This window comes from Centroberyx gerrardi, chromosome 19 (assembly GCF_048128805.1).
Source record: "Centroberyx gerrardi isolate f3 chromosome 19, fCenGer3.hap1.cur.20231027, whole genome shotgun sequence".
Lineage (NCBI taxonomy): Eukaryota > Metazoa > Chordata > Actinopteri > Beryciformes > Berycidae > Centroberyx > Centroberyx gerrardi.
The window spans coordinates 22302329-22314132 of NC_136015.1; the positions used below are offsets into that span (position 1 = coordinate 22302329).

The 11804-nt window shown below is 44.6% G+C and overlaps 1 protein-coding gene across 1 annotated transcript; it reads right to left on the reverse strand.

The window, feature by feature from the left end:
• Positions 1-277: 277 nt before the first annotated feature.
• LOC139921001 (tubulin beta chain) lies at positions 278-9551 on the reverse strand. The gene is made up of 5 exons (XM_071911122.2): positions 9454-9551; positions 4018-4126; positions 3415-3525; positions 2296-2540; positions 278-1369 (listed from the first exon to the last, which is right to left on the reverse strand). Exons 1-5 carry the CDS (start codon positions 9508-9510, stop codon positions 557-559), a joined length of 1335 nt encoding a protein of 444 aa, XP_071767223.1. The 5' UTR covers positions 9511-9551; the 3' UTR covers positions 278-556.
• Between the last annotated feature and the right edge of the window lie 2253 nt (positions 9552-11804).

Consider the following 11804-nt stretch of genomic DNA (forward strand, 5'->3'; position numbering starts at 1 on the left):
TCTGTGTAGTGTTTACAGTGTAGGAAAACTCGACTTGAAGGGCGGTTCTGTTGCATTTTTCCTAGTTGGAAGTCGGAATTTCCGACTTTCCGACGTCTCTGGAACGCAGCAAAGGATAACCCCTAAGCTAAGAAAGTGAAGCGTAAAAAGAGCTTATGATTTGTTCATTTGCATAAAGACGAGAGTTTAGCACGAAACAGATTTTGGGAGGCCTGGCTTGGGAAAACAGGCCTGCATGGTCTCACAATAAACTGCAAACTGTGGAACATTTATTTGGTCACGTAATTTTTTTTATCCAGCTTCTCTTCCCTCGTCTCTTTCACTTCTCCGCCTATATTCATCCTTCGTTCTTACTCCTTCCCGTCATTTCTCTCACGCCCACGCTCCTCTTCCTACCCCTCTTCCTCCTTTCTGCTACATTCCTTCATTTCACATCACAACATTAATTTTTTTTTTAAGTCTTTTCTATTTTTTGGTGTACGATTTCTTCTTCTCAGCTGTTCACCTCTCTCTTCGCTCAGCTCACATTTTCTTCGTTTTTGTTTCGGTTGCTCACTTAGGCGTCTTCCTCCGCCTCCTCCTCGAACTCTCCCTCCTCCTCGGCGGTGGCGTCCTGGTACTGCTGGTACTCGGACACCAGGTCGTTCATGTTGCTCTCCGCCTCGGTGAACTCCATCTCGTCCATGCCCTCGCCGGTGTACCAGTGGAGGAAGGCCTTGCGGCGGAACATGGCGGTGAACTGCTCGGAGATGCGCTTGAACAGCTCCTGGATGGCGGTGCTGTTGCCGATGAAGGTGACGGCCATCTTGAGGCCGCGGGGCGGGATGTCGCAGACGGCCGTCTTGACGTTGTTGGGGATCCACTCCACGAAGTAGCTGCTGTTCTTGTTCTGCACGTTCAGCATCTGCTCGTCCACCTCCTTCATGGACATGCGGCCGCGGAACACGGCGGCCACCGTCAGGTAGCGTCCGTGGCGCGGGTCGCAGGCCGCCATCATGTTCTTGGAGTCGAACACCTGCTGGGTGAGCTCGGGCACCGTCAGCGCGCGGTACTGCTGGCTCCCCCTGCTGGTCAGGGGGGCGAAGCCGGGCATGAAGAAGTGCAGGCGGGGGAAGGGCACCATGTTGACGGCCAGCTTCCTCAGATCGGCGTTCAGCTGGCCGGGGAAGCGCAGGCAGGTGGTCACGCCGCTCATGGTGGCCGACACCAGGTGGTTGAGGTCGCCGTAGGTGGGCGTGGTCAGCTTGAGAGTGCGGAAGCAGATGTCGTAGAGGGCTTCGTTGTCGATGCAGTAGGTCTCATCTGTGTTTTCTACCAACTGGTGGACTGACAGGGTGGCGTTGTAAGGCTCAACCACTGTGTCTGATACCTGGAGGGGAGAGAGAGAGAGAGACAGAGAGAGGGAGGGAGAGAGAGAGAGGGAGGGAGAGAGAGAGGGAGAAGAGAGACAGAAGGAGAGAGAGAGGGAGAGAGCGGGAGAGAGAGAGAGGGAGGGAGAGAGAGAGGGAGAAGAGAGACAGAGGGAGAGCGAGAGGGAGAAGAGAGACAGAGGGAGAGAGAGAGGGAGAGAGCGGGAGAGAGAGAGAGGGAGGGAGAGAGAGAGGGAGAAGAGAGACAGAGGGAGAGAGAGAGGGAGAAGAGAGACAGAGGGAGAGAGAGAGGGAGAGAGCGGGAGAGAGAGAGAGAGGGAGGGAGAGAGAGAGGGAGAAGAGAGACAGAGGGAGAGAGAGAGGGAGAGAGACAGAGAGAGAGAGGGAGAGAGAGGGAGAGAGAGAGAGGGAGGGAGAGAGAGAGGGAGAAGAGAGACAGAGGGAGAGAGAGGGAGAGAGACAGAGAGAGAGAGGGAGAGAGAGAGAGGGAGAGAGAGAGAGAGGGAGAAGAGACAGAGGGAGAGAGAGAGAGAGAGACAGAGAGAGAGAGATGGAGAGAGGGAGAGAGGGAGAGAGAGAGGGTAGAAACAAACATCAATTGTTATGTCTGATATACATTATACATATTCTGATATAAATTATACATATATTAGCGGTTCAATAAGTAACATTTTTACTGCTCCATAGCACAAAATGACAATAATATATCTGCAGGGGGTTGATAGTTATTGCCAATACCACAATTACCTGGCCAAAAAAAAAAAAAAAATCACTTTCCAGCCCATTTTCAACTGCTGAACATTGCATGCATTTTGGAGAAGGCACCAATAATAGGTTAATGTCTAATAGGAAATGTATTGTACAAGAGAATATGAACCAATCACATTATATACATGGGATAATACTTCTTTCGGTTATGCGTTACCTTAGGAGAGGGCACCACGCTGAAGGTGTTCATGATGCGGTCGGGGTACTCCTCCCGGATCTTGCTGATGAGCAGGGTGCCCATGCCGGAGCCGGTGCCTCCTCCCAGGGAGTGTGTGAGCTGGAAGCCCTGCAGGCACTCGCAGCTCTCCGCCTCCTTCCTCACCACGTCCAGCACCGAGTCCACTAGCTCCGCCCCCTCCGTGTAGTGACCTTTGGCCCAGTTGTTACCTGCTCCACTTTGGCCTGGGGGATACAAAAAAAAAGTTGGGATTATTTCTGCAAGGGTTTGGGTTTGATTCTAACCCTTTCTGAAAATGCATGCACTTCTGGTATTGTTAGACACATTGGATAAGTGTCCGCCAAATGTGATATGTTAAGAGTAATGCCAAAAAAAAAAAAAGAAAACGGCATAAAAATGGAGGAGAGCTGATATCATTTTACCCCAGACATAGTACAAAACTAAAACCACATAACACCTAATTTTGTCCTGCCTTAACTCCTTGCTGGATGAAAAAGACCTGGTGGAACTAATGGCATTATTTCTTTTTTAATCTATTCTTGAGACGGGGAAGCTGACAGAGAACACATTCTTATTAAGAACAACAGCCTGGGGACATTACATCAGTTCTCTACTTCACTACCCCCGGAAAATTTCTTTCAAATCAGCGCTAATAAATGACAACGTTTTTTCCATTTTTGATGTTGACGTGTGACAAAACTGGGCAAAAGTCAACATTTCATGGTTTTTTAAATGTTTGACAGCATCCAGCAACTCACTAGATATCAGTCAGTCAGTGAGCAGAAGCCACATTTGGTTTTATACTGGGATTATCTGACAAGAGTGAGCATGTCTGTGGCATATAGGACAGTCAGTTGTGCTATATTTGTCAAATGGAAAGGAAGTGACTGAAACCACAAAGTAGGGCAGCAGGGTGACCTAGTGGTTCTGCCCTTCAACCGGAGAGCCCGGGTTCAAGCCTGTGTGTCGGCAAGCCTCCGCCCTGCTGAAGTGTCCTTGAGCAAGAAGCTGAATCCCTACCAGCTGCAGGAGTGCTGTTCTGTATCTGAGCCTGACCTCTGACCTCCCTGTTAGAGAAACCAGCTCTATCATCCTTACCAAAGACAAAGTTGTCGGGTCTGAAGATTTGTCCGAAGGGTCCGGAGCGGACTGAGTCCATGGTGCCTGGCTCCAGGTCCACCAAGATGGCTCTGGGCACGTACTTCCCACCTACACACACACACACACACACACACACACAAAACACACCAGTTTAACACTGCATGTAATGGTAAACTTTTAAGAAACACTCAGGGGAACCAAGATTAGACGGTGGCTCTTTAGTAAAGCCTGACTATTTTGGGCAGTTGGGCAAAATCTCTGTGATGTTATTTGGCTACAGTCCCAATATCATGTCCATCATCCCATATATATATATTTAGACCGGGCAAATCAGGAATATTTTCCATTTTATTGCTCTAACCACAGGCAAGAACTTTGGAAAGGACATTAATGAAAAGAAATTAACCAGGCGACTATAGTTGGCTCAGTTTGGTAAGATAGAGTGAAAAGTGGAAAGGTTAAGACTTTCCTACAGCTGGTGAAGGGGTGTAGAGTCTCTGTGTGACCACTAGATGGAGTAGAACATCACAAAAAAACTACAGGAAGCAACCCAAAGCTGCCCACAGTACGGTTCATCAGTGTGGCTCAGCATGTACCTACCAGTGGCCTCGTTGTAATACACACTGATCCGGTCCAGCTGCAAGTCGCTGTCTCCATGGTAGGTTCCTGTTGGGTCGATGCCGTGCTCATCGCTGATCACCTCCCAGAACTACACACACACACACACACACACACACACACACAAAGATCAGCACATTAGTAAAGAAGCCTTGTACTGTAATGAAATTGGTAGTACTATAAACAAATATGTGCAACTCTGTATGTTGAATTCAAGTCACACAGGAACACACAATGACACACAGTTCAATACTAATTAATTATATAGTTATGACAATATTACTGTTACACACTCTGCTGACAAGGCCTTAAAGGAGCCAGCAGTAGAAGTCTTCCCACCATTATAGCTGACGGTTTATTAAATAGAGTGAAAACAACGTATAAAATCAAAGTATTCAGAGATTTACACACTATATGTTTAAAAATTCTTCTTCTCTCTTCTGTGTCCAGTCACTTCTCTTGTTTACTCTATTTGTGCTTTAACAGTTAACTCAAAAGAGAGACGTAAGGTGGAAAACACTTTGGAAACCATCCAGACATTGAACATTCACACTACATATAAAATCCACTGAAAAGACTGATGGCACCGTTTTTGTTTGTCATCTTTATTTTTTTGTTTGCTTCATTATTTGCTTTTTTTTTTTTATCTGGCAATCCATTTTTAAATTGTTTTATCCTTTTATTAGTAGTCAATAAAAGTGCGTGGGTGTCGTTAGATTGAGGTCTTTATCACTTTGAAACTGATAAAACTTGATCTTTGAACACCCAACTCTTCACCCCTAACATTAAATCTTCCCCTGGCTTGACACCTGATTTCCGGCTTTAATTCTTGATAAAAATGCCATGCAAGTGTATTCAGTTGAGCTATCTTGAAGTTCTGTGTATGAAAATGGCGACCTGCGTTAGAAAGCTGTGTCTTTGTGTATTTATTAGGGCCGTAACCGCAGGCCGATTCACTCTGGGGGAAAGTGGAGTTCGAAAACACTGCTGGTTCACAATCAGTCCTCAGTCCTCTCCGTCTCCCAGGGCCGGGCCGACTGACATCTAATTACCTTTTTGCGGTCACAAGACGCAGCCTAAATACAGCGGCATGCTCTGAAACTCCCATGTGCGAGGCTGCCAGTTCGATCTTTAAATAATCTGAGTGTGTGAAAGAAGGTATTCTGCAGTAAACAGTCGCCCTTGTGCTGAACTGTGTCCATGTTCTCTATCGTTTGCCACGCACATTTCAAGCTCCACTTCACGGCCACACCACTCACTGCATCATGTGGTGTATGTGTGTGTGTGTGTGTGTGTGTGTGTGTGTAAGTGGCCAAGCATGCAGCGACCTGTCACCTTTGCACCCAGCCCATTTCCGACCTGAGGACTTTTTTTTAAAATAAGAAGGAACTGTAGCTTTGTATGAATCACAGCTACAATGAGGATGACGCGGCCAAAAAAACAGCCGGGGCAAGAAGAACCACAAAAACAAGTCTGTAAATCTAACAGCGGATCTACAACAAACGCTCTATAGAAACGACACACTCCTAGCGCTCAAACCGTGTCATATGCAGGTCTCATGGTCCCATGAAAACGCTCTGTGAGGGGTACTTCCCAAGGACGGGATCAGGAGGAGACGGCAAAAATAGAAAGTAAACGGGGGGGGGGGGGGGGGGGGGGGAGTAAGCTGAAAAAAAACAGGGATCATCGTGTAAAAATGAACAGGAGATGAGTGTAAAATACAAATCGTGTGTCTCTTAAAAAAACAACTGGATTTGGTGGTTTTGTATCAGCGTAGTGGTTAAATAACAGACAAGACAGAGACAGGAACACAGATAATATCATGCATAAAGCAAAATATACACATATAGATAATAGATAGATACGATAATAGACAGATAATGTCGTCTGATGATAAGTTTGAAGCGTCTCAGACATGAAGCTCTTGTCTAGTAAGGTGAAACAGCATCAGCACCTTGTTTTTTTTGTTATTTCATTTAATCCAGACAAGATTTTGTTGCACGCTCTTTCTCAGCAACGCCCTGCTTCAACATTCATACGTTCCCACACATTCACACCTGGGAGCTGCACAGTAACACCACAGTCTGCTGCTGTTAATGGAGGACAGAGTGTCACTCATTCATTTCTCCCAGAGCTGGTTCAGGGAATCAAACCCCGCCTCTCGGACCTTTAAGCCCCCCCCCCCCCGTTGCATTCAGAGCTTCCTCAGAGGAGTCAGCTGGCCTCCTGACTGCAGGCTGAGACACGGACGCCAAACTGAGTTAAGACACGAGCGCAGACTGTCACACCGACTCAACTGACCCTAATCTGTGCCAGGGACTGTCTGAGGCTCAGTGTGGGTGTATATCTATCTGTTTGTGTGTGTGTGTGTGTGTGTGAGTGTGAGTGTGAGAGAGAGAGAGAGACAGACAGACAGATAGAGGCAGGAAGAAATAGAAAGAGACAGAGAGAGAGGTGTGTATGTGCGAGTGTGTGTGTGTGTGTGTGAGAGAGAGAGAGAGAGGTGTGTATGTGTGTGTGTGTGTGTGAGAGAGAGAGAGAGAGAGAGAGACAGACAGACAGACAGAGAGGCAGGAAGAAATAGAAAGAGACAGAGAGAGGTGTGTATGTGTGTGTGTGTGTGTGTGTGTATGTGTGTGTGTGTGTGTGTGTGAGAGAGAGAGAGAGAGAAACAGAGACAGAGGGGTCTGTGTGTGTGTGTGTATGTGTGTGTGGGTGAGAGAGAAAGAGAGAGAGAGAAAGGAAGAAACAGAGAGAGACGGAGAGAGAGGTCTGCCTGTCTGTGTGTGTGTGTGTGTGGGCGAGTGTGTGAGTGTGAGAGAGAGACAGAAAAAGAGAGAGAGAGAGATGGGCGGGCAAGAAATCTTGTCGTTTAATCCCCTCCACTGTCACCACACTATCTTTGGCTGTCCACCCGTTCACCCCTCTGTGATCGCCATGGCGACCAGTGGGCGGAGAGGTTACTCATCACCGCGTTCGGAAAATAACATTCGGCCTGTAGGATTTTAACAAACTACAACCAGTATTAATCAAAGACACAATTTACAAAACTGACAGGTTAGATTTAGTAGTAGAGTAACTTTCAGTGAGTGCAGCAATAGAATAAACTTCTATTCTTCTATTCTGTCACCAACAACAACAACATTATAAACAACAGTGTAATGACAGTGAGGAGTGCAGAGGTCAGTGTCACCACACCCAGAAAACACAGAAATGACTGCTGTAATCTGTCAGCTACTACCCCTATCTGCGCTTTCATTGGCTCATTTCGATAAGAAGTTAATTACCAAACCTGCTCATTAACATAATGGACCTGACCGGTGAACTAGATTAGATTAAGGAATAAATTCAGGCAGTTAATCCATTGTAAAACAGGGAGATGACCTCAGCCTCGTTAAGTCTCTGTAAATACACTTGTCTTCACTGATCAGGGCAACGCCACCGAGTGGAGTCTGACTCACCCCATATGTTACCCCCCCACACACACACACACACACACACACACACACACACCCACACACACACCACAATATTGATTCACCCTATAGCCACTTCATAAAAGCTTTTACATTTGCTGTTCCAAACTCCCGGTGTCTGGTAGGTCTTTCACAAGAAAAACCCTCTGGCATACGGGAAGTGATGCGTTTTACGTTTCCGGTTTGTTTGGAATAAACAGAAGAAGAAGAACTGGGTTGCTAGCATGAGCAGCGATAGCCACCATGACTGAACAGACAAAGAAAAGAGAGCGCCACCTACAGAAACTCAAACTGAATCAACAGAAAACCCAAGGAAAAAGGACTGGAAACACTGCAAAAACATCACAGCAATGGCCGCTCAGCACCAAAGATGCTGCCAAAATAGCAACAAAACACAGATTTCACAGATTAACTCTTTAAATTACAAACTTATCTACACGTGTACTCAGGGACTTGGGGGCCCTTGGTGGTTTTCGGGGCCCGGGTCATCTGCATGTGATACACTGACTGGAAAAAGCAGCCATTTAAATGACCTCATCTGTGCTTTCAGACCAGACACTGGGCCACTTGTTATCTTTTCCCCTTCCCCCTCTCCCTCCTCCTCCTCCTCCTCCTGCGCCGCTGCGTTCCTCTCCTCTGCCTCAGCAAATTTCTCTTTTCTTTTCACTCTCTCTTCTTTTTTCCTCGCTCTTTTCGGAGCAACAAAGACTCCACCTCACCAGGCAGCCGAGGCAGCAGCTGGCCCCGAAGCCTCTGCTGAGGTCTGGCCAACTTCATTAACAATAGATCAATGACTGATGACTGAGTTTTTATTCTGCAACAGTCACAGACCCAAGAGTTGTTGCTCTACTCAGATTTTTAGATTTACGGAGGCAATGTGCAGATTCATGTTTAACAGATATGAATTATGCTTATATACCCAAAAGAAATATCACTATAATAATCCCATAGGGACTTCTATGTGTCTGTGGTATTCATTAGTCAGTTTATAGTGACTTTATCAAACTTTATTGTATTTTTAATCTCGTATGGTATCGCTAAAGTGTCTGTGGTACCCAATAGTCAGTTCATCTTCAGATTTTATGGTATTTAAATATATTTTTTCAACTCCTACTACGACAGGATTACTGTAGTATTACCTGTATTTCTATAGGATTTTCTGTGGTATAATTTCGATGATATTATGCAAGTTTTGCTGTGATATCTGTACAGCAGCCTTGTAAACTCTATTGCAGCCTATAAGATTATAGAATTACTTACTCATTTTGTAAATGTAACTCAGTAAAAAATAAATAAATAAATAAAAAATCTGCGCTAATAAGGAAAGAGAAAACCCAAATTTAGCCCTCCATATTGTATCTAGGTTATATATAAATGTGTTCTACATCTCTACTCTACAGATCACAGAAATATATAACCTAGATACAGAATTCATGATGAAGTTGAACTAGAGACTCCAGTTCAACTTCAGCATGAATTCTGAAATCAGGGCCAAAGATTATATAGTGATAAGATCTGATTTTTAAGCTCCGATGGGTCTCTGAATAGTGAAATATAAACTAGTGGAAGATGGGCTGGTTCTGGGTCTGTGTGAAACTGAAGGGAACAAACAATGAGCAGCTTCCCAGTCCCGTTATGTCTGCAGACAAAAGCCCAGGTAAATGAACCATACAGCAGGAGAAATCCTCTCTTCGGTATTTGGTGTTTTGTTTAGAAAAAATAACTTTGAGCAGTATATGATTTATTATTAAATACAGTTATTTTGTATAATTATCAGGACATACAACAAAACAAATGTCTCGAGGAGAAAAAAAGACAGAATAATAAGATTAAGAAAGATTTTCAACGCCAACATTTTTAAATAGAAGACTTTAGAACGACAAATAAACTAATTTTCAAACAAGAGAAACTTCATCTATTTCTACTAAGCTTTATATCTCACCTTTGCACCGATCTGGTTCCCGCACTGTCCGGCCTGGATGTGCACGATTTCCCTCATGATGGGCGATAGAGTTGTGACAGTAGAGTGACAGTAGAGTCTGGAGAGATGAACGCGCCGCTGTGTCGGTGCTGCTGACCTACTGACCAGACTGACAGACTGGCTGCTGCTGCCAGGTCCAGGAGGCGGGACTACAGGTTTGGGACGCGGCCAGCGGGCGGTCCGCGTTGACGATTGGCTGCCGCCGCTGCTGCTCCGCTGCTGATTGGCTAATTGGTGGATTTTTTTTCCAAAGGGGTTTCCCTGTCACAAAGGCAAGGACCGGAAGAAGAGAGGGAGTGCCGGGTTCTGTCATCACTGCCCCGTTGGAGCCCCGCTATCCCAACTGGAACAATGCAGAATAGAATAGAATAGAATAGAATAGAATAGAATAGAATTGAATAGAATGGAATGGAATGGAATAGAATAGAATAGAATAGAATGGCATAGGCATTGTAAGTTCGCTTTGAACTGAATTATTAATGAATAAAACAGAGGAGAAGAGAATTAGGCTGCTTTTACAAAATAGCTTAGACACCTACTGTCATTACAACTTGTGAAATAGAATAGAATACAATAGAATACAATAGAATAGGCTGTTGATTGTAACGTCACTGTGAATTTAATAATAAGTGAATAGAACAGAAGAGAAAACAATTGGGCTTTTTAAACAAATTTGACTAGAGGCCTGCTGCTGAGTAGAATAGAATAGAATAGAATAGAATAGAATAGAATAGAAGCGGTTGACCATTGTCATTTTTTGGTGTGCTTTATTATTAAATAGATAGAATTGTAACAGATAGAATTGTGCTGCTTTTACAAACTAGCCAATGGGTTTGCTGTCCAGTGTGTGGAAGACAATAGAATAGAATAGAATAGAATAGAATAGAATAGAATAGAATAGGTTGGCCGTTGTCAATTCTCAGTGAACTTTATCATTACAGGAGAGAAAAGAATTGGGCTGCTTTAACAAACAAGCTTACATGGCTGCTGTCACTCCAGTGTGTAGAGAAGAATAGATAGAATAGAATAGAATAGAATAGAATAGAATAGAATAGAATAGACATGGTTACTTACTGTTGTCACGATGTCCTTACTCCCTTTTTATTTATGCAGGTGCTGACTTTTTTCATGTATCTGTATTTTATTTATTTGTTTATTTTCCCCTCTCTTTCTCATCTTCCTGTAATACCTGTATTACCCACTCAAATGTATATCTACACCTATGTCATCTTTGGCGACATCCTCATGGTTTTATTTTTACTTAAAGGTTTTTAATTGACTTACCTTTATTCCTTATTTGACAGATTGAGTCGGGGTTGTATGGAAGGGGTGTTTTGGATGTTGTCGACACTGGGTATAAAACACAACATTTGTGATCTATCTTATTTTCTACCTGGAAAAATCAATAAAAATTTGTTGTTAAATTGTTAAATTTGTTGTTAAAAAAAGAGGTTTAATTCTGTATGTATGTACTGTAGTGAACTCATGTCCAAGTTGTTTTATTGTGGTTTGTTAGTAGCAGTTCCTCCACCTCGCCACTAGATGGCGGCAGCACACAGTTTAGTGACGTGCGTGCACAACACAAGCCGCTGAGCTGCAGCGGCGCGCTCACTGCCTCCACCAGCTGATATCTAACGGGAACACGCGTCAAGTGGAATAAAAATACATCAATCCCAGCAACAGCGGACCGATATTCATTTAGCTGTTTCCATCTTACTCTTTCTAAACCACGGCGTTCATTTAATACGCGGTAAGTGTGTCTCTGTAACGCCTCTGTCTGCATCTCCTCACGACTGTAAACACGAATATATGGATCAAATTCATTAATGGATATAGACAGCTAGTTAGCCGCTAGCTAGCATCTTATCTTTCTGAGTCGAGGTGGCTTTTCTCTGTGAAACTGGGTGGTTATAATGCGTGTGTTTGCTATTCTTACGTGGGGGTTTCTTGCTGATTTTGCTGCGCAACCTCAGAGTAAATTACATTAGTTCAGCCGGCCTGCTGGTCTGTCTGCTCTCAGGTTCCCATCACAGCCCCCCTCCCCTTTAATTCTGGGAAGCAGGGGGCGTTGAGGGGTGTTGGATTATTTTTTTTGGGGGGGGGGGGTCTTGGTTTTAATAGCAGTAGAAGTCCTCACCACCCCGCACCTGTATCCTGCATTGGCACCATAGGATTTTCCAGACTGTTCCTCTATAAGGGGAGCAGCAGTGCATCAGGGTTTTAAAGGTGGGGTTTGGATGCTGGGCTGCTGCTGTATGTAATTCTACTAATTTCTTTATTTGTTTTTCAGTCTGAGGGAGAATCACCCAAAC

Bases quoted from the DNA above. Each gene is read 5' to 3' on its own strand.
- LOC139921001 (XM_071911122.2), bottom strand. From the start codon at position 9,510: ATGAGGGAAATCGTGCACATCCAGGCCGGACAGTGCGGGAACCAGATC. The intron at 4,127-9,453 runs GTGAGATATAAA...GTGTGTGTGTAG, and splicing joins GGAACCAGATCGGTGCAAAG to TTCTGGGAGGTGATCAGCGA. The intron at 1,370-2,295 runs GTAACGCATAAC...TCTCCCCTCCAG, and splicing joins GCGTGGTGCCCTCTCCTAAG to GTATCAGACACAGTGGTTGA.